This window comes from Oryctolagus cuniculus, chromosome 9 (genome assembly GCF_964237555.1).
Source record: "Oryctolagus cuniculus chromosome 9, mOryCun1.1, whole genome shotgun sequence".
Classification (NCBI taxonomy): domain Eukaryota; kingdom Metazoa; phylum Chordata; class Mammalia; order Lagomorpha; family Leporidae; genus Oryctolagus; species Oryctolagus cuniculus.
In genome coordinates this window covers 136,840,647-136,862,380 of record NC_091440.1, presented here as the reverse complement: position 1 = coordinate 136,862,380, position 21,734 = coordinate 136,840,647, and the positions used below count along the sequence as shown (strand labels likewise).

The window sequence follows — 21,734 nt, the reverse complement described above, 5'->3', positions numbered from 1 at the left end:
AAAAAATAGGTTGAAAACAGCCTAAAATTAAACAAAAAAAGAGGCAGGTGGAAAGGGCTCTGGAGATGAGAGCGCGGAGTGAGAGCAGGAAGGAGGGGGCAGGACAGCAGGGCAGCGTGGGAGGCCTGGGCGGCCGCGGGCAGCGTGGGGTCCGTCCCTGTTAGTCTCGCCGCCCGCGGGGGGTCCCTCAGCCCGCTGAGCCCCTTCCTCGCTTAGCCCTGTACACATGGATGAGGAGTTGGACGGGCACTATTTTCGCGGCATTGCCACGGCCTTGGGGACGGTGTCACTGACGTTGCTAGTTTTCCCCTTCGTTTTCCGGTTTTCATTTCCAAGGACAAGTTCGGCAGGGGAGGTAAATCCTAGTGAAGTTTATTCTGTGCACTTAACCTGCCCTGGCCTACGACTGAGCTGGTTTGGGAGGCCGGGGCTTCCTCCGTTCTGCCTGAGCCCGAGCCTGAGCCTGTGCCTGTTGGTTTAAGTGACCTGTTCTGCGTGTGGTGTTTTTGTTTTTAAGATAATGTTCACGAATTTGAATGGCGGAGTTGCAGAGAGAGGGGCTCAGATCTCCCATTACCTGGTTGGCCTGCAGCGCGCTCATGAAATGCCATAGGAAGTGTCACACTCAGGTGGCAGACTTCAAGTCCAGCACTGGTCACCCCTGCTCTCCTCAGAAACGCCGGGCCTGGTGCCCTGTTTCCTTCCAGTCTGTCGGGGAGAAGACCCCTCGGCCTGGACTGAGAACGCACCTGCTGAGCGAGGGTCCCCTCAGGCCATTCTTGCCACCGCAGCCTTGAGGCGGTCACACGAGGGGTTCACACAGCAACTCCCAGAAATTCCTGTCTCTCCCTGTTGAGCCCATCTGCACAGCTTTCATCAAAGGGGGCAGGGAGAGGAGAGTGGGGTCTCGCCTTTTTGATGTCCGCTTTTGCAAAGTAGGCAGCGTTGGCACCAGAGACAGGTCGAGCCAGCCAGTCCTGCCCTGCTGCCTGCCAGGCCTGGGTCAGGGCAGTGGGCTGGGCTCTCCCAGTCCTGGCTCCACGCCTCCCAGGCCGCCCTGGCCTGCTGCAGGGCTGCGGTCCCTGGAAGTTAGGTGCAGGGACGTGTTAAGGGATCCTGACCCCAGATGACAGGAGCCTGCAGGAGGCGAGAGAGCACCACACTGGGTGTCGGCTGTGGATCCTTGCCGTGCAGTCGCTTACTAAGACACTCCTGACTCTGGGGAGTGCAGAGTCACAAACACTGTCCACGGGGCTTTGCCTTTGGAAGCAGAACCTGCATCCTGGTGACATCCTGCTCCATCCCATAGTCCCATCACCACATCCCCGAGGACCCCACGAGCACACGGCCTTGGCTTGGTAGTGTCTGCCTCTCTGGCACCTGCCGTGTGCCCCCCACCCAGGGTACCACTGGGGACCCCTCGGAAGTTCAGCCGCGGCATCCACGTGGGATCACACGTGAACTCTGAAGTGTTTCGTTTCTGAGAGGGAAATGCGGCAGCAGGTGGATTACCCCAAATCCCTGTCACGGAGTGATTCATTGAGAGCTCGGTTTAATCTGCAGTTGATGGATTTCAATACACAGCCTTGTCCTCTGTGGGTCGACCACCAGCTTGAGGAGCTGATGCCTGGTCATGCCACCCATCGAGGATTTGGGTTTTCATTAAGCTGCGTTGCTGAAGCACAGGTGCTTCTGTGCCCTGCCATCTGCCCAACTGTGTGTGTGCCCCGTTACAAAACGAGATGGCTCTCGTCTTAAGCATGCTTTGATGAAAGCATGTCTGTGTGGCCTGCAGCTGACGTGGTATTCCTGCAGATGTGAGTGTCAGAATTATAAACATGACTCACTTTGTATTTGAAGACGGAAGGAATTAATCAAAGGCAGAAAGTTTTGGGATTTGGCCTCTATAGCTGATTTACAAAGATTGCTTCAATGCATCTGGTAGCAAAATGTTGCATTATCGATCAATTAATTGCTTACTTGTGGTAGCTTGTATTCAGTCAGAGCTGGTTTTCACATGGATAATTAGTTTCTACTTTGCTGTTTTGTAGGAGTATCGAGTGTACATTTTTGCTGCTATCTGCTTCTAAATAAATACACCTGGAACGGGAGAAATTCGGACTGATTTTCTTTGACTACAGCTACCTTTTAATCATGATGCATTTCAAAAGTGGACTCGAATTAACTGAGTTGCAAAACATGACAGTGCCGGAAGATGATAACATTAGCAACGATTCCAATGATTTCACTGAAGTGGAAAATGGCCAAATAAATAGGTGAGTGTTTTCCCACTAAGATTTTCTGTCCAATGAAAGAAATGGCTCTAAAAATTAGTCAGGTTTTCATTTATTCTCTTGAATTATGCATTACTAAAGTCACGTTCCACCTGAAGATGCAATTTGAATTTCTTATATGACATCTGTTGGGCACAGCCTACAGTCGCAGATGAAGCAAATAGGAAAGTAATTTATTCATCTTTTTCACAAATTTCATTTGCATCTGATAAAAATGTACAAATGCATTAGACCCCAGGCAGCCTGGACTTTTCAGAAGCTCTGTGCTTATGGAATTTCACTGGATCCGTGCTAGAATGTGTACTACAGTCATCTGTGCACATTTAATCCAGAAATGGTCAAAATGTGGGTAGGCCTTTGGCACAAACAGTGAGACTTTGCCGGGGGCTCCTTGTACCCAGTACTGCCGCGCCTGGTTTGAGTCCTACCTGTACTTCCAAGCCGGCTTCCTGCTAATGCACACCCTGGCAGGCGGCAGGGGATGGCCCAAGTAGTTGGGTCCTCGCCATCCCCGGGAGAAACCTGGAATGAGTTCCTGACTCCTGGCTTTGGCCCGGCCAATCCCAGCTGTTGCAGGCATTTTGTGCAGTAAAATAGCTGATGGAAGCTCTCGCTCTCTCTCTCTCTGTCTCTCTCTCTCTCTGTCTCTCTCTGTCTCTGTAACTTTCAAATCAACTCAATAATGATTTTTAAAAAAGGTTTATTTATTTATTTGAAAGGCAGAGTTACAGAGAGGCAGAGGCAGAGAGAGAGAGGGAGCGAGAGAGAGAGAGGGAGAGAGAGAGAGGTCTTCCATCCTCTGGTTCACTCCCTAAACGGCTGCAACGGCTGGAGCTGAGCTGATCTGAAGCCAGCTGCTGGATCTTCTTCCAGGTCTCCCATGCACGTGCAGGGGCCCAAGCACTTGGGCCATCTTCTTGCTTGCCCAGGCCATAGCAGGGAGCTGGATTGGAAGTGGAGCAGCTGAGACTCAACCAGCACCCATCTGGGATGCCGGCACTGCAGGCAGCGACTTTACCTGCTAAGCCACAGTGCCGGCCCCAAATGATTTAAAAAATTATTTAATTATTTAAAAGACATTGTTAGAGAGGAAGAGACAGAGAAATCTTCAGTCTGCTAGTTCACTCCCCAAATGGCTATAGTGCCTGGAGCTGGGCAGTCAGATGCCAGGAGTTTCTTCTGGGTCTCCCACATGGGTGGAGGAGTCCCAGTACTCGAGCCTCCTGCTGCTGCTTTCCCGGGCACACTAGCGGGAAGCTGGATCCGAAGTGGAAAGGCCAGAACTAGAACATGGGATGCCGGTGCTCAGCCTGCAGCTTTTCCTGCTGCACCGCAGTGCTAGCCCCTGAACCATTGCTTTCAAATACTGATCATGAATTGGAGCATGTTTGGAAATCAGCATAGCAAACCGCATCAAGCAGCATAAAAATGCTCCAGATACAGTAATTCCATTAAATTCCTTTGCCCACTGTGCCACAGTGCCAGCCTCTCTCTCTCTCTCTCTCTCTATATATATATATATATTTTTTTTTTTAATATTTATGTTTCAAAATTGTGGTTGCCAGTGTCGCTGTGTGGGGCAGGATGCATCTCTTCCTTCCTTTAATTTCCTGCCCTCACTGATACAGGCTGTGAGTCCTGCTTCATTTCTGGCTCTAGGAGAATTAAATTAAAAACAGCAAAAGCCAACGTGAAGGTAATAGTGGTCAGCAGAACTCAGAAAGGGCCTGTGCCATCTCCTTTGTGCCGTGTCGGGAGGCCTGGCTTCTAGAAGAGATGAGCTGTCGTAGCTCGTGCCTGCGAGGGCTGCCCTGAAACGCTCCTGGTGTCTGGGGGAGGAAGGCAGGGCTGACGTCACGCCTCGTCTCTCCAGCCCTGGAGCTCCGGGGGACGGTGGCTCTCTGCAGAGCACTCAAGACAAGCGTTAGTCTCAGGCATGCAGTAGCAGTAAGTTTTCAGGGGTGGGAGATTGGCCTCATGCCTAAGAGCCCGGCCAGGATGTCTGCTCCGTGTGGCACGTGAGAGTGGCTGGGTCTGACTCCTGGCTCTGGCTCCCGACTCCCGACCCTGAGAGGCAGCAGTGGGTCCCTAGCACTCACATGGGAGACCTGGTTGGTGTTCATAGCTCCCAGCTTTGGTCCTGCCTGGCCCCAGTGTCGCAGACACTTGGGAAGTGAACCAGTAGATGGGAGCTTTCTGTTTGTCTTGTTCTGTCTCTCAAATAGGTAAAAAATAAATTTATGGAAAAACCCAGGGTTTTTAGGTTGAGCTGGGAGCAGAGCAGAGGCACCGGGCCTTCAGGCAGCAGCCCCCACGCCCCCCACTGTTTGGTTTCGTGCTCTGTACCTGGATGGTGGCACCTTCAGCAGGTGCTGTGATGCCCTGGGAAAGCTGGCAGGGCCCGGCAGGCGGGCGTGGGGCCCAGAAGGCCCCCAGGTGGTGCCCCCTGCCACTGCACACACTGAGTCACTCTGGGTGCAGGCGTCTTCACCTCTGGGAGCCCTGGACCTGCCCCAGCGCACTTTCCCAAGTGTCGGCTGAGTGAGACAGAGAGGGACAGATGGGAGAGAGAGACAAAGAGATGGGTAAGGTGAGAGGGAGAGGCAGAGACAGACACAGGCAGATGAGTGGGGAGGAGAGGGAGACAGGGAGAGAAGTACATGGCTTTGGGTTTAGAACTTGTACTTCTAAAAGTTCATGGAAAATGGAATTAAAGGTAATGTTTACTTAGGTGCCGAAGAAGTGAGACCTGTGTGTACTTTTCCCATCGTGTGAGGTCCCCTGGCTCTGCCTGGCTCCCGTGTGGTCTTGAGCTCTGGGCCCCGCACCCGTCCCTGTGCGGATCATGCCTCGCACACAGGATTGCTGGGAACAGAGACCTAAAGCCTGCGCAGCCTCAGAGCAGGCCTCCGTGGAAGCCTGTGCAGGCTCGCGTCCTGACACCTGGTGCAGTCGCCGGGAGGGCGGGCGTTCTTGAGCAAGCGTGTTTCCCTGAAGCAGGGTGCAAACAGCAAGGGGAAAGTCTGTGACGGACAGGCGCGGTCACGCGAGGAGGCCACGTCGTTCTTTGCCTCACCAGGGAGCGGTGACATTGTCCAGACGCCCCTGCTCGGCATCCCCTGTGTCCCTTCCCTGTGAGCGGTCAGTGCTGCCAGACCCAGCAACTGCAGGGCCAAACCTCGGGGTGGCTCTTGTTGCTCCCCCGGATTCGCCCCCTTTCCGCCTTCACACATTTCTGGAGTGCTGCACGCCATGCTGTTACTGGAGAGGACCCGTGAGCAGGTAGCCCGGTCCGTAGCTCCTGGGAAGACAGAGGCTTCGTCCCTGGCTGGGAGGGGCTTGGCGGCCGTGAGTGCCCCCTTCCTCTGTTTGGTGCTCCAGTCCACGGATCCTCCGGCTGCCGTCGCCGTCTCCTCGGCCTGTTTGCAGGCTGCTGGTGTCGCTCAGTGTCTGCGCCCGCTCGTTCCTTGCTTGTGTTTCCCGGTCCCTTTGTCTCTTGCTTGTTTCCGCTGATTTTCTCCCGTGTAGAATGCTGGCATTTCAGGGGCAGGCACGACCCATCCTTCCTGCTGCTCTTGATGTGTTGTTATTGCTTAAGATTGTTTACTTATTTGAAAGGAAGAGTTCCAGAGGGTGAAAGAGACACAGAGATATGGAGACGAGTCTTCCATCCACTGATTCGCTCCTCAAATGGCCACAGTGGCGGGGGCTGGGCCAGGCCAACGGCAGGAGCCAGGAGCTCCGTCTGGGTCTCCCCATGTGTGTCAGGGTCCTAGCTGTCTTCCACTGGTTTTCTAGGCACATTATCAGGGAGCTGGATCAGAAGTGGAACAGTGGGAGTGGAGGGCACGGAGGGACCCGGTGTTGTGGCACAGTGGGTAAAACCACCGCCTGTGATGCCAGCTTCCCACGTGAACTGTGTGCATATGGGAACCCTGCGTTGTAGGCGGCTGCTTAACCCACTGCCCTCCGCTGCCTCGGCTTTGGTTTTAAGCAACAGCTGTAGATTGCTTTGTCTCCTTCCACTGTCCCTCAGTGGAATGCCTGCATACTTTCTCAGGTTTTCAGTTTGGGTCAGCAAGTCATGCATTGTAGGGTTGGGTTGGGTCGGATCTGGTTTGGTTTGCTGTGGTTTGGTTTGGTTCGTTTCCAGAGCGTTTGGCCAGTGAATGGTTGATCGAGTTCTGCTTTATGGGTACAGGCTGACCTGTGAAAACTCCTAATACTTTTATCATCCTGAGACCTTCTCCCATAGCAGCACATTTTAAGTCAATAAAGAGACATTTTCACATTAATTTCATTGCCAGTGGGCAGTACTTTTAATCAGCAATTGCATTTTTGAATAGTAGGATAACAGAAACCTGTGCTAAACGGCTTGACCTAGTTATTTTGAACAGAATTTTCCATTACAAAAAGGTTGATTTTATCTGTGGGTTTTTGTTTTGTAAGCTTACAGAATACAAAGCAAAGATGAAAAGATTAGAGAGAAGAAAAGGTTAAGCCAGCGAAGGGTTTGAAGATTTGCCTCATTCCTAAATGGAAGGGCTGCTTAGGGGGTTCTTGGGGCCCCGTGGGTGTGGGGGGCCTCACTGCCACACCCCATGCAGGTGCGAGGGAGAAGCAGTACAGAGCCCGGGGTCAGGGCTTGGACTTGGGAGGAGGGGAAGGGGCGGCTCAGTCCCTGCCCTCAGTGCCCTGGCTTGGCTCTGCCCCCTCTGCACTGAGCAGATCATCTAGAGGGGCAGGGGGCACCAAGATCCCAACACCAAGGCAAAGTCCTCACTTCCTGGAGCTGCGGGGGGAGGGATCTGTGCGTGGAGCTTACCCGGAGGCAGGGGAGCTGGCAGAGGGGGTGGGCTCAAGGACACAGAAATGGGAGGGTGCGTGGTCAGCCCCAGGAGTCCCTCCTTGCTGTCCTTGCCGGGACTCCATCCTGCCGGAGATCCTCATGTCCCGCGGGCACCTCGGATGCCTGGGAATGTGGTCCAGCCTGGTTCTTGTCTTGGCACAGGAAGGAATTCGGATGTGAGACAGAGAGGAGTGGTCTGGGAGGTAGCAAGTTTCCACAGGGTAGGGCATCATCAGAAACGGATTTGGGAGAGATGGTTTTGGGGCCACCTGTAGAGTGACTGGGGTGTGGGCGGGACTTTGCAGGGTGAAAGGCGGGGCTGCTTCCAAGGTGGGTTTCCACTCCTTTCCACACAAGCTGAGTCCTCTGAGGTCTCTCACACATGCAGGCTGGTTTCTAGCCTCCCACCTAACAGGATTTGGCTGTGCCCTAACAGGCAGGGGATTGGTGTTTGGATTGTTTGACTGTTGTTCAGGCTGTTCCCCTAATTTCAAAATAGTAGAAATCTTGCGTGCGGTTGGGATCAATACATTAATACAAGCTGTTAACAGGAGCCGTGGAGTGAGGGCGTATGGGAACTCTTTGTGTTATGACCTCGCTGTTACTGTTTTGTTAAGTTTAAAATTATTCTGAAAGAAAGCATTAAAAAATTTTAAAATAAAAATGATGGAAATTCTCCTTGGAAAACAAGTCCGTCCACAGGCAAGCGATGGGGGCCCTGCTGGGTGAGGGTCTGGGGTCCTGAGGTGCCTGGAAAAGCTAGCCTGGCTGGCCACAGGTGGCTGTGAGTCAGTCTCCACTGGGAACGCCCAGTGCCTGTCCCTTTGTGGGCAAGGACAAGGGACACTGCTCTCCCACCCATGCTCAGCTAAGCTGCACGGCTCACTTCCAAGAAGATGGGGCAGTGCGGAGGGTGGAAGCAGAGCCAGACAGGCGGCAGCAGCGGCAGCGCCGCAGACCCGAGCCCGGAGTCCACGCTATCTCTCACCCCGCCCAGCCCAGGCTTGTCCTCTGGCTCTCTGCCTGCGACTTAGCTTTGCTCAGCTTGTGACCGCTGGACGAGGGCTCCTTCCCTCCCCCAGTCCCTGGCATCACCAGGCAGGTGCCAGGTGCAGGCACAGTTCGGAGTGTCGTTTGCCCAGCACATCAGGCTCAGGGTCTGGTCTGCAGGATGCATGCTTCCTGCCTTTAGTTTTTCCTGGAGAGGTAATGCCAGGGAGAACCAGCCCCTGGGTCAGATACGCAGAGGCAGAAAACCCCGCCATGAGCGCAGACCCGTGGTGCTGTGGAGGGTGCACAGCATCCTTCCCAAAGCACTGGAGGCCGCGGTGCACAGCTGAGCGCTGCGGCCCCTTCCTGGGAGCGCGGGCGGCGGCCCGTGAGCAGCTGCTGGTCGTCGGTTCTCACCTTGGCCGGCTGGGCCATTGCTCGCCAGGTCTGGAGATCCAGGGCTGCCTCCTGTGTCCAGAACACGACGGCAGTGGCTTGGGTGTGCACTTTGCTCTGACACAAGCATTTGCTTTTTAAAAATGAAAAGTTGGGACGGCACCGCAGCTCACTAGGCTAATCCTCCACCTGCGGCACCGGCACCCCGGTTCTAGTCCCGGTTGGGGTGCCGGTTCTATCCCGGTTGCTCCTCTTCCAGTCCAGCTCTCTGCTGTGGCCCAGGAGGGCAGTGGAGGATGGCCCAAGTGCTTCGGTCCCTGCACCCGTGTGGGAGACCTGGCTCCTGGCTTTGGAATGGCGCAGTGCGCCGGCCGTAGTGACCATTTAGGGGGTGAACCAACGGAAGGAAGACCTTTCTGTCTGTCTCTCTCTCTGTCTCTCTCTCTCTCACTGTCTGACTCTGCTTGTCAAAAAAAATTAAATTAAAAAAAAAAATGAGAAGTTTAGGCCGTGAGTCCTGTAACCCTGTGTGTTTGGTGGTTCTGGGAGCACTCTGAAGTCTCTGTTCTCTGTGTGTGTGTGCAGCCTGCTCCCCACCTCTGTCTCTTGCACTCCGTGCCCAGGAAGGACAGCGGCTCTGGCCCACGTGCCCAGCACGAGGTGCTGTGAGACCACGTAACAGTGGGACTCCCGTTTCGCAGCCTATGCCCGGGCCTGCAGACCTGCTAAGGATTTGAGCACAATCTTGAGACCTGAGTGCTTCCTTTTTTCTTTTTAAAAAATATTTGTTTGTTTGCTTATTAATTTGAAAGGCTGAGTTACACAGAGAGGGTGGAACAGAGAGAGTGATCTTCCATCCAGTGGCTTACTTCCCAAATGACTGCAATAGGAGCTTCTTCCAGGTCTCCTACGTAGGTGCGGGGGCCATCTTCCACTGCTTGCCCAGCAGCGTGATCCGGGAGCTGGGTTAGAAGTTCTGCAGCTGGGACTTGAACCGGCACCCATGCGGGACGCCGGCACTGCAAGAGCTGCTGCATCACAGCTCTAGCCCCCAGCCTCTGACTACCTGCGGACCAGTGCCTGCCTTCTGTTCTGTAATTCCTTGGCCTGCCCTCCGGCAGCCCAACCCAGACTCCCAGGCAGTTGCTGGAGAAGTGTGTGACGGGGAGACCGTTGTCCCTGTTGCATGAAGGTGGGATCCCCATTCGGTGACGTGCTCCGAGCAGCTGAGCCGAGAAGGAACCCTGCCTCCAGTGCGCCGCTGACTCCAGGTCGGACGCCCGTCCTCCCGGTGTTCTCTTAAATACCAGGTCGATAGCAGTCTTGACGTGAGCTGAGTGGGAAACAAATCCACGTGTATGTCACCTTACATCGTGTACTTGTTTTAATTGATCATTAAAACCATTCGACAGCCATTGCTCTCTGACTCGGGCTGTCTCATTTCCTCTCAGGACGAGCACCCTTGTTTTCACTGGTTTGCAGTGTATTTGGTAAGACAAGGACGGAGGCAGTGCACACTGGCCCCGAAACGGGAAGGGGATCTGGGTTGGGACAGCACCTCCCGGGAAAGCGGGACGCGTCGGGGACGGTAACACTGTCTTCAGCTTGGTGAGCTCCCAGTGGTCCTGAGGCCACGTGCCTTTCGCTTGTCTCCCCAGCAAGTTCATTTCTGACCGCGAGAGCAGGAGAAGCCTCACCAACAGCCACCTGGAGAAGAAGAAGTGCGACGAGTATGTAAGTGTCCCGGGGTGAGGGCGGGTTGACCGCGAAAGCCAGGGAAGCCGCCTGCGATGGGTGGGGGGACTGGAGTGGGCTCTGCAGCCACTGAAGACACGCCTTTCAGTTTTCTGTCCCGGGGATCCCGGCTCGCTGAGCCGTCTCGGGCTGCTCTGCTGAGTGTGATGTTGGCCTTTTTGTCCAGATTCCAGGAACGACCTCCTTGGGCATGTCTGTGTTCAACCTGAGCAACGCCATCATGGGCAGCGGGATCCTGGGCCTCGCCTTCGCCCTGGCCAACACGGGGATCCTGCTGTTTCTGTGAGTATGCACGCGGCCACGCTGTCCTTCTGCCTCCGTGACCGCACGTGAGACACTGCGAGATGTCCACATGCTCTTTACTTATTACGAACTTGGCCGAGTTGCTGGGCCGTCTGTCCTGCTGAGCGGGAGTGTTCAGTCTAGAGACGTGCACCCTTCTGACTGGCGTTCCAGTGCCTGGCACGTGGCAGTGGCGTCTTCATGCGGTGCCATTAAGTTCCTGGATGCTGACGGTGACAACTGCTGTAGCTCTGCCGGGGAGCGGTCCCTGTAGCTCTGTGAGGCACCCACCCACAGATGAGGAAACCGAGGCACAGAGGGCGGTGTGTATTGGGACCTCTGCCTCTGTCCCCAGCCTGAAGGATCCCTGTTCCTGGGCTACCCCAGCTGTGATTGCTGGGTAAAGGTGAACAGACGTGAAGACCCGTTCTGGGCCAGTGCCGCGGCTCACTAGGCTAATCCTCTGCCTTGCGGTGCCGGCATACCAGGTTCTAGTCCCGGTCGGGGCGCCGGATTCTGTCCTGGTTGCCCCTCTTCCAGGCCAGCTCTCTGCTATGGCCCAGGAGTACAGTGGAGGATGGCCCAAGTGCTTGGGCCCTGCACCCGCATGGGAGACCAGGAGAAGCACCTGGCTTCTGGCTTTGGATCGGCGCGGTGTGCCGGCCGTAGCGCGCCGGCTGCAGCGGCCATTGGAGGGTGAACCAATGGCAAAAAGGAAGACCTTTCTCTCTCTCTCTCTCATTATCCTGTTCTGTCCGTGCTCTGTTCTCGCTCTGCCAGTCACCTCCCTTCCAGCCTTCTGGATTCTGAGTCCCACGTGCCTCTGATTCCTGGTGTTTTAGGCCAAGCCAGGCTTCGGTGCCCTGGACACTGTGGGGTCTGCTCGTTCCTGGCGTTCTGCAGCCCCGTGATGCTATGCCCTTGTTTCCTTCGCTGGGGTTGGCACCGGTGCTGTTTCCCTTCGGAGTCCGTGGCCGTGGGTCAGGGACCCCTCACCGTGGGGGTCAGCTCCTTGCTGCCGTTCCTGTCCTGGAACCGCTGCTTGCCGTCTGCATTGCTGTGGACCGCTCTTCCAGCTGTGGCCTAGACTTGAGTTCCTGTAGCGTTTCACTGTGCTACGCCCTCCCCCCTTATTAAGCGTTTTATTTCCGTTACCATTTTTTACTTATTGGAGATGTTTTTAGCGTTCTCTGAATGCTCACGTCACTGTGTCATTGTGACGTCTCCCCTGAGGTCGGGTGAGGGTTTTCTGCTCTGTGGAAAACCTCAGCTGTAGATAGGAGTGGTCCGGAGGTCCCGGGCACTTGTTCATTCGACACCGCCAGCCCGCGTATCCTTCCACTCTGAGTCTGAACAGAAGGCCTCTCTCCAGCCACGACCCTGTCACCCACAGCCTCTTTCTAGCCAAGACCCCTGTCGCCCACAGTGGCCCCTTAACGGCCTCCGGCAGGCGTCTGTGTGCTGCTGTTCTCACACCCACGTGGCACAGCAGGCTCGTGTGTGTTCTGGGCTGTGCTGTCCGGGTGGGCTCCCTGTGGCTCCCCGGTTAGTTTGTGTGTGGAAGCAGCAGGGCCCACAGCCCCTACTGACTGCATGTGTGCCGCGGGTGGCACGCTCCTTCCTGTTGGCTCGCGTCGGTCTCTGAATGTCACGGCGGACGCTTTGGTCAGCTGTCAGGTGGCTCCTCCTCGGCTGCCGTGTCAGCAGAGAGGAGCACGGGGCTCCCGTGTGCCTGGCGTGTGGAGGCAGGGCTCACAGGCCACGGCGTCACTCAGGGAGCAGCACTGTGGGCTCCCAGGGACTCTCCTCTTGGGCCGTCCCAGCCACCCAGAAAAAAACCTCCTGGCTCCCTGCCTCAGAGGCTGGGCCTGGCTGCCCTCTCTCTGGGGGCCAGGTGGAGGAAAGCACCCCGGCGTCCGTGTGTCCACTCGGGCCCCACGTCTCACAGTGGTTCCCCCACACTGTGCTCATCCCTGCCCCGGAACCTGTGGTTTGAGCTTCCCAGCACCTTCAGAGCAAGGCCCGGCTGGGAGGGTACAGCTGTGCCTGGAGAGCCGGCCCAGGGCCCCAGGCTCACCCCCTCACGGTTCCCACTTACAGCAGTGCCACCAGTGCTGTGCAGCGGTGGGGGTGGGAGTGGGGGTTCCGGTGTCCGTTGGGCTGGGCTTGGCTGTTCTCGCTGTCAGTTCCCGCTGCCTTCTGTGTCCTGCCTGTGTCTGCTCTCCCCATCCCAGCAGCTTTCCTGGGGGATAGGGAGGGGCAAGAGTAGTCCTGTGTCCAGTCCATTTCTAACCGTGTGTGCTCAGGAATCACTGATCTCCTACCTCAGGACTCTCCTTAGTTTTTTCTTTTTTTTAAGATGTATTTTATTTGAAAGAGTTATAGAGGGAGAGACAGAAAGGGAGAAAGAGAGAGAGGTCTTCCATCCAGTGGTTCATTTTCCAATGGCCACAATAACTGGGGATGGACCAGGCCAAATCCGGGGTCCAGGAACTTCTTCCAGGTCTGCAACATGGGTGTAGCGCCCGAGTACCTGGGCCATCCTCTGCTGCCTTCCCAGGCACATTCAGAAGTGGAGCAGCTGGGACTCAAACCAGCGCCCATATGGGATGTGGGCAGCAGCTACACCATGACGCTGGCCCGACTCCTTAGGTTTTTTTTTTTTTTTTTTTTTTGATAGGCAGAGTGGACAGTGAGAGAGAGAGACAGAGAGAGAAAGGTCTTCCTTGCCGTTGGTTCACCCTCCAATGGCCGCCGCTGCAGCTGGCGCACCGCGCTGATCCGATGGCAGGAGCCAGGATCCAGGTGCTTTTCCTGGTCTCCCATGGGGTGCAGGGCCCAAGCACCTGGGCCATCCTCCACTGCACTCCCTGGCCATAGCAGAGAGCTGGCCTGGAAGAGGGGCAATCGGGACAGAATCCGGCGCCCCGACCGGGACTAGAACCCGGTGTGCCGGCGCCGCAAGGTGGAGGATTAGCCTATTGAGCCACGGCGCCGGCTTGGCCCGACTCCTTAGGTTTTGACTGAAGTAAAGAATTGGATAGAGTTGACTTTCAGAGCAGAAAGATGTCCCTGGAAGAACCTGTTGTAGCTGTTTCATTGTCCACAGAGGCGTGGACAGCAGCACCGCACACGCCGTCGGCAGGCAGTCGTTAGAGACAAGCTTCTCTTGCTTGTCCAGAAGAGGCCTGGCTTTGTGGCCGCCCCTGCGGCTGCTCCGGGCCAGGAGGCTGTTGGCAAGAGCCTCGTGGCCTTTCATTTGGTCCTGGGCGCTGTTCCAGACTCACAGTGGCCGGGGGGACGGAGCCGCTTTAGAAAGGCCTCCAGTCTGGCCCCCCGTGATTCCGGGAGTCACAGGGCCACTAGAAAAGCACTGGTGTGACTGCTTTGTCTTGGGGAAGTGTGGGCCAGCGTTTCGCTTGATTGTGATGGCTGTCGTCCCCATCCAGCAGTCAAGGAGTTCTGCCTGTTGTGAGATCTTGGATTTTACTGACCTGGAAGCCTTGTGACTGCACCAGGGCACAGGAAGTGCGCAGCCGGATGACAGCCGGTGTTCGTTCTGAGCGAGCAGGAGGCAGTGGCGAGGGCACTCCCGGGCCGCTCCTCCTCCCCACACCCCGGGGCTTCCCTTCACCTTGGTCGCCTCTGGCTTCTCTGTGCGGCTTCCCCATAGCTGCTGCATAGCAGGAGGGACTCAGGACCAGCACTGATCGCAGAGGGTGGTGGCCTTTCTTTGTCACATCTTATAGACAGTCTCTTTAGCCCGTGTCACCCTCTCGGGGGCTGGGTTCCCGAGGTGTTTCACGGAGCAGTAAGTGCCTCACGGACACGCACACTTCTTAGCGTGCGCGGCTACTTCTTGTCTCAGCCGTGTAGCCTGGTGTTGAAAACGAGACCAGCAAAGCGCAGCACGTGACATTGCCGAGACAGCAGACCGAGCTTGTAAGCGGCCTCTTTGAGTGCTCATCATGGCACACGTGGCCATCTGTACCGAGCAGTCACCGGGTTTATTTCTTCTGGGGTGGTGCCGTGAGTCTTCGATCCCATTTGCACGGTGGCTTTGGGAATGGAGATCACGCACCTGCACACGGGCTGTGGAAGTGGCATGCAGGGAGACTGCCACCCAGGAGTGTGCATTTGGACTGGCCCTGGGGGTTGCTCCGGAAGCGAGCAGGTGCTGTGCATGTGGTGACAGAGGGGGGCCCGCGGCTGTGCCTGGCAGAGGCCAGGCTAACATCTGTTGGATGGAAACTGCACACACCACACAGTCTTATCCAATCCTCGCCCACAGCTCTGCGAGGTGGGCACCAGCCCAGGTACAGCTAAGCTAACAGAGGCGTCCCAACGCACCTGTGATCCTGAGCTGAACGGAGGGGCCAGAGCGGCCTCTGGGGCTGCCAGAACTGGCCTGCTTTAAGCACCACTGCCTCATGCTGACGCCTGGCCCAGAAATCAAACCTGCCTGTGAGCCTGGGCAGAAGAGAAGTCCCATTCTTGGCGGTGGATACTGGCAGGTTTACTTACTTTTCACTTCCCAATGTAATTGTAAAGGCAGTCAGGATTCCTAAGTCCCTACTCGTGACCACCAAACACCTTCATCTTGATAATGATGCACGCAGCTCTGCAAGGTCAAGTGTACCAAACGGGTACCGTGCAGTCCCTGGGAGTGGAGAGTGACAGCTGCCTCGTGGGTGCTGCACCCCTCGGACCCTTGGCTTCCTGCTCGCCACACGCAGTGCGTTGCTTCCCTCACACATGGTTCAGGACTTACATGGCCGCCGGGAGCCCCCACACCAACTCCTTTCAGAGAGGCCCCTGAGCATCCTGCTGTTAGGGATTAAACTCCGTCAGGGCCAGCGCTTGGGGTTCTGTGAGTTCCCCGTGGCCGGTCTGTAACACGCGACAGCAGAATCCTGCTTGGGAAGGTCAAATGGATGGAGCAGACGGGGAACTCTGGCTTTTCCCTCATGCCTGTGACAATCACAAGGTCAGCTAGGGACCTGGCTTGTTATGAACTCCCCTAGGAGTGCCTCATTCTCTTGGAAATTTGCAATAGCTGAGAGGCTGCTAACAGTCCTGCAGGAGGTTGGCACGTCCGGGGACATTAGTTGTTCAGTGGCTAGGGTGGAGAGCACGGTAACTGCTGTGGGGCAGACAGTCACCGACACTTCAAGGGGGCTGTTTGCTTCAGTTACAGTGAGTGCTGCCTCTCTCGTCTCTCTCATATTTGTCTTTCTGGATTGTTCGTCATTGCCTGCCACCAGGAAGATGCAGCACCTTCTTGTCTACACTTAGTGTTTAGAAAAGAATGAATGCCCCCCATGCCAGTCAGAACAAATCTTCTGCACCAGGTCCGTGAGCACTGAAGACACTGGCGGCCCCTCTGCCTTTATGGCAGCTCTCTGCGGCACAGCCTGCACACGGGGCAGGCAGAGGCCAGGGACAGAGCCACAGACTCGTCCACTGACGCCTGTCCATACGTTGTGCAAATTTAATTGCTAGTGTCCCCTCCCACGAATGGATTTCTGGTTTTACCAGGTTTATATTTTGGAGCAGCCTCCCTGGCATAGATCTCTGATGTCTCTAAATGTTTTCAGCCAATCCTACGGCATTGGAGTGAGACTGCAGTATGCCTGTCAAGTGCTCTGCCTGCTTTTTCTATTTTTTCTCTCAAATATTTGTTTGAAAGGCAGAGTGGCAGAGCAAGAGACAGAGCGGGGTGGGGTGGGTAGAGATCTTCATCCAAAGAGTGCCCCCTAAATGGCTGCAATGGCTGGGGCTGGGCCAGGCTGAAGCCAGGAGCCTGGACACTCCACCCAGGTCTCCCACATGGGTGTCAGGGACCCAGGCACTTGGGCCGCCTTTCACTGCTTTCCCAGGAGCATTGGAAAGGAGCTGGATCGGAAGTGGTGAGCCAGGAATCAAGCTAGCGCTCCGCTGGGATGCCCATGTAGCAGACTGCGGCTTGACCTGCGCACACAATGCCAACACCCGTCCTTCCTCTGCACCCCGGCTCTGCTCTGTCATTCTGCATTTGTTCCGGAATGGTCGGCTCACCCGTGCCAAGATGACCGTCCTGCCCTTGGTGGTAGCCACGACGGCCTGTGTGCTGCAAGCTCTCGCACTGTCCTCACCAGGGCTGCATCAGCCTGGAGTGCTCTCAGGAAAGCCCCGGCGGGGGTGTGGCTGGGGTGTCCTGGGGCGTAAAGCAGGGCCGCGAGGGGCCTCATCTTCTGGCGGACCCTGGGAGGTCCCCACTGTGGCCCGGTCGTCTCCTGCCTGCTCAGGAAAGCCCCGGCGGGGGTGTGGCTGGGGTGTCCTGGGGCATAAAGCAGAGCCGTGAGGGGCCTCATCTTCCGGCGGACCCTGGGAGGTCCCCACTGTGGCCCGGTCGTCTCCTGCCTGCTCAGGAAAGCCCCGGCGGGGGTGTGGCTGGGGTGTCCTGGGGCATAAAGCAGAGCCGTGAGGGGCCTCATCTTCCGGTGGACCCTGGGAGGTCCCCAGTGTGGCCCAGTCGTCTCTGCCTGCCACTGGTACTTGTTTCTAAAATTCCTGGAGTTGGGGTTGCAGTGCCTTAGAGATGGTCTGAAGAGGACAGCATTTCCTTGTCCTGGCAGCCGGAGCCACGGCCTCGGACGCCCCTGTTTGGGAAGAATTGTGCTGGGGGAATCGGCGTGTCCTGGCCAGCTCGGGACACACACAGAGCAAGGATGGCAGCGGCAGCCAGGGGGCCTCTGAAAGTTTGGCTGTATCAGCTTTCAGCAACAGGGCAGCGGCCGGAGGCCAGGGCAGTGCCGACACTGGGCCCTGTGTGCAGTCGAGTGTGGCCTGCAGGCTGAGCCCCACCGCTGTGCTGGGTGGGAATGGCCCTGTCTCTGAGAATTCACTTCTCCTGGCCCCAGACAGGAAGGACTGCGTACACATGCACACGCCATATGAGAACACACGTGTGCGTGCATTCGCTGGGTCCACGCAGTCCTGTGTGTGCTGAGCTGCATCAGGGCCGTATCCAAGGACGGTGGGTGACCTGTGCTCTTCCCCACCCACAGGAGACGACTGTGCTGGCTGTGGTCCCACAGCACCATTCACATGCACCAGGCATAGCACACCTGCTTGTCACAGGCCCGATGCGTAGCAGCGCAGTAGGCAGGTGCAAGGTGGGCCTGGACTTGATTGCACTCGGTGGCAGCTGGTTTGGTGCCTTGGAAAGCTGCTCCCGTGTGGGCACTCGGTGCTGCTCGATTCCCCGTGGCGGACCTTGCCTTGTGCCTGGCACGCGGCGTCTGTTGGGGTGAGCAGCTTCCTGTGAGGCTGCTGGCTGAGCGCGGTGCTGGCTTTTATGAAAAAAGACAGTTGTGAAGTGTACGTGGCTTCCTTGACTTACCAGTCCATCGTACAGATCAAGAAGCCCAGACCCACAGAGGCCGAGGAACTTGCTAGAAGGACACATCCAGTGGGTGCCCCTTTCACTGTGAGCGTTAGTTACCAGGGCAATGGTGCGGGCACTGTGGGTGAAGCCCACATCCACCATTCCACTGCCCAGGATGTCCACAGCAGCCTCGGGGACTGCACAGTCTTGTCCACGCAGGCTACCCGTGGTCCTTGGACAGGGCCCTCAGCGGTTATGTCCCGTTGCTCCGTCACTCAGGAGGCTCATCTTCAGCGAGTGACAGGGCTAAGAATCCAGGCTGCAGGAGAAGAGAAACCAGCTCGAGGAGCAGCCAGGAGGAGTGAGAAGTTGACAGCTGGAAGTGCAGCACACACAGAACCCACGGCCCTCCCAGTGTGGTGCAGACAGGAAGCAGAGGCTGCACTGCGTCCTGCCCTGGCCAGCTTCCTCGTCTGGGCTGCATTGTCTCCCAATATTTTTTTAAACTTTTTTTAAAAAAGATTTCTTTATCTATTTGAAAAGCAGAGTTACAGAGAGACAGACGTGGAGAGAGAGAGGTACCTTCCATCCACTGGTAACTTCCCAAATGGCTGCCATGGCTGGAGCTGGGCCCATCTGAAGCCAGGAGCCAGGAGCTTCTTCTGGGTCTCCCACACAGGTGCAGGGGCCCAAGGACTTGGGTCATCTTCTACTGCTTTCTCAGGCCACAGCAGAGAGTGGATCGGAAGTGGAGCAGCCGGGACTGGAACCGGCGCCCATGTGGGATGCCGGCACCACAGGCTGCAGCCCCGCCTCCCAGTGTTCTTAACTTCACAGAGCAGCAGCTGAACGGACGGGTTCTGCTTTTGTCCGCAGACCCTGTTCTTCTCGGGTTTATAGCAGATGTTTGATCTGGATATTGTGGGTGTACATTTATCTTTCTAGGCAAAGCAAAACCTGACGCAATATGGGGGCTGGTCTAACACAAAGTTTCAGCACAGAATTCAGATTTAGCTGCAGGGAGAGATGGAGGGAATCGTCAGTGAAGCCCAGTGTGCTCCCCACCCTGCCTTTTAGCCCTCTTCCATTCCCCTGTCGACCTACTGGACGCCGGGGAGCCGGCCTCGCACCCTCGGAATTCTGAGACGGAACCTCAGGTCTCCCTGACCCCGGGGCTGAGCAGTTACGTTTCTGTCCCTTCCTGTGTCGTGCGAACAACAGGGACTCGAGGTAGCGCCACCGTCCCCCCAGAAAAGGGACTGAAATCAGGCTCTCGGTACTTTTTTTTTTTTTTTTTTTTTTTTTTTTTATTTTTTTTGACAGGCAGAGTGGACAGTGAGAGAGAGAGACAGAGAGAAAGGTCTTCCTTTGCCGTTGGTTCACCCTCCAATGGCCGCCGTGGCCGGCGCGCTGCGGCCGGCGCACCGCGCTGATCCGCTTTTCCTGGTCTCCCATGGGGTGCAGGGCCCAAGCACCTGGGCCATCCTCCACTGCACTCCCTGGCCACAGCAGAGGGCTGGCCTGGAAGAGGGGCAACCGGGACAGAATCCGGCGCCCCGACCGGGACTAGAACCCGGTGTGCCGGCGCCGCTAGGCGGAGGATTAGCCTAGTGAGCCGCGGCGCCGGCCTCTCGGTACTTTTTAATGAACAGCTTGACAGTGGAGTGAGATAGCCGTTAGAGACCACTTTGGCAATGCATAAAATCAAGCATGAAGAAACTCTCCAAGCCTCCCGGCTCGATCACCAGTTAACATTTCCATGCCTTTCCTTCTGGCCAGGTCTTGCTTTGTTCACCGTTGTTCCTCTCTGGACGCTGCCTGTGACGGGTGACGTCACGTGTGCAGTGGCTCTGCCGGGGCGCACGTGCCGTGACACTGGCGGTGTAGCCTGCCTCCCTGGGAGCAGGGGTGGGACTCGCGCGCATGCAGTGAGCACCCTCGCGTTCGTTATCAGTAGAGGTTCTGCTGGTCTGGTTGGGTCCCTATCATAGCTCTAAGAGTCATTGCTGTGTGAAAGTGGATCTGTTTCTGAGGCCAGGTGGCGGGTGTCCTGGATTTCTGGTTGCGCAGCTGGGCTTGTGACAGTTGTCCTCACTGTCTCAGGACCAGGAGTCTGGGGTTGGTTTTTTTGTTGCTGTAAATTTGCTTTGTAGACAGCACAGGTCTCAGTTTGAAGGAGAGGGTGGGGTAAGTTCACCCAAATGCAGTTATGAAGTCACCACAGTCGTACCTGAAATGCTTGGCCCCAGCCGTTGGCACATTTTGCTGGCATGTAGTTCTTTAAAAAAGAGAAATTCCTTCAGACTGTTTATAGTCTTTGGGTAAGTTATAGAAGACCAAAGAATTACTGTCCTATCAATACGACTCAAACACAATGGCAAATAAAAGTTAAAAATAGGCATCCAGAAATGGTTAGGAAATGCACTGAAATTGTCTTGCAACAAATAGAGCAAACCTGTCTGAGATCACAGTCAGGAATATTTTTAAAATCATGGAGAACAGGTGTCTCCGAGAATCGCGGTTGGTGAATTTCATGCCAGCTTCGGGGAGGGGCAGGAAGCAGATTCCAGGCAGTGTTGTGGAGCCAGGCCGAGGGCTCCTTGACTCATGGCGCTCGGCCACATTCACTGCCCCCGGTGTCGCTGTGTGGGAGCCAGCCGAGGTTTCAGAGCAGGGCCAAACTGAGGTTGAGGTGGGGCTGGGCGGGGAGGTCACTTGACCCTCAGGGTAGACTCTGCCTTGATTTGAGTCGGATACCTGGCACATGGGATTTTATTTATTTATTTGAGAAGTAGAGTTACAGACACAGAGAGAGAGAGAGACAGAAAAGTCTTCCATCCGATGGTTCATTCCCCAACTGGCTTCAGTGGCCAGAGCTGTGCTGATCCAAAGCCAGGATCCAGGAGCTTCTTCTGGATCTCCCACGTGGGTGCGGGGCCCAAGGACTTGGGTCATCTTCCGCTTTCCCAGGCCACAGCAGAGAGCTAGATTGGAAATGGAGCAGCCAGGACTAGAACCAGCTCCCATATGAGATGCTGGCACTGCAGGTAGAGGATTAACCTACTGCGCCCCAGTGCTGGCCTGGGATTCCGATAATTGTAAAATTGCCCAGTCTTTGCTTAGAGTCTGCCGCGTGTGGGTGTTGACTGTGGCCTGTCCTGCGGGCCTCGTGGTGGAGTCCTGTGACATGGCAGCAGAATAAGGTGACACTGGCGGGGGAAGAGGGGTGCGGGGACAAGCAGAGGACCACGGAGAGGTCACAGCTGCCTAGCAGTTGGAGCATGGCAGTCCACAGGGGTGCCGGTGTTGACCGAGGTGAAAGCTGTGGGCCTCAGATGGATTTGGGAGACAGAGACGACGGGACCCCCCATGTGAGTTAGATATGAGGGCTGGAGGGCAGGGAGAGCTCAGTGACTTCCGGGCTCCCGGCTTGAGCAGCGGGGGGCCATGGGCCAGCTGTGGGTGGTCTGGTTCCAGTGATGCTCGGACCTCAGGAAGAAGGATCAGCGCCTTGAGGAGGCCCCGCCACCTGGAGAGAGCCATGCCAGGAGCAAAGGGAGAGCCCTGCTCAGCTTCAGACACCCCCAAGTGTGCGTGGGATGGGTCAGGAGGACACAGCCCTGCATCTCCTGCCTGAGCTGAGACTGATGCGCATGGCGCACCTGCGTGAAAGAGAAGCCCAGCTCGGCCGTCTGTAGAGGAGTGTGGTGCCCCTTGGAGCAGGCAACAGTGACGTTGGGCTGGTGCATGGTTGTCGGCTGTTGTGGCATGGGTGTAGACCTCAGCTATCGCGTGGGTG

General features: G+C 56.3%; 1 protein-coding gene across 6 annotated transcripts in view; it reads left to right on the top strand.

Annotated features, from left to right (window-relative positions):
- SLC38A1 (solute carrier family 38 member 1) overlaps positions 1-21,734 on the top strand; it is a 54,401-nt gene that overhangs the window by 12,749 nt on the left and 19,918 nt on the right. For all 6 annotated transcript variants that reach the window (XM_051851014.2, XM_070049723.1, XM_051851011.2 and 3 more), the window contains 3 exons: positions 2,052-2,276; positions 10,188-10,263; positions 10,451-10,566. In XM_051851014.2, the coding sequence (XP_051706974.1) occupies positions 2,155-2,276; positions 10,188-10,263; positions 10,451-10,566 (314 nt within the window). In that variant the 5' untranslated portion in view covers positions 2,052-2,154. The remainder of the gene's footprint in view (positions 1-2,051; positions 2,277-10,187; positions 10,264-10,450; positions 10,567-21,734) is intronic.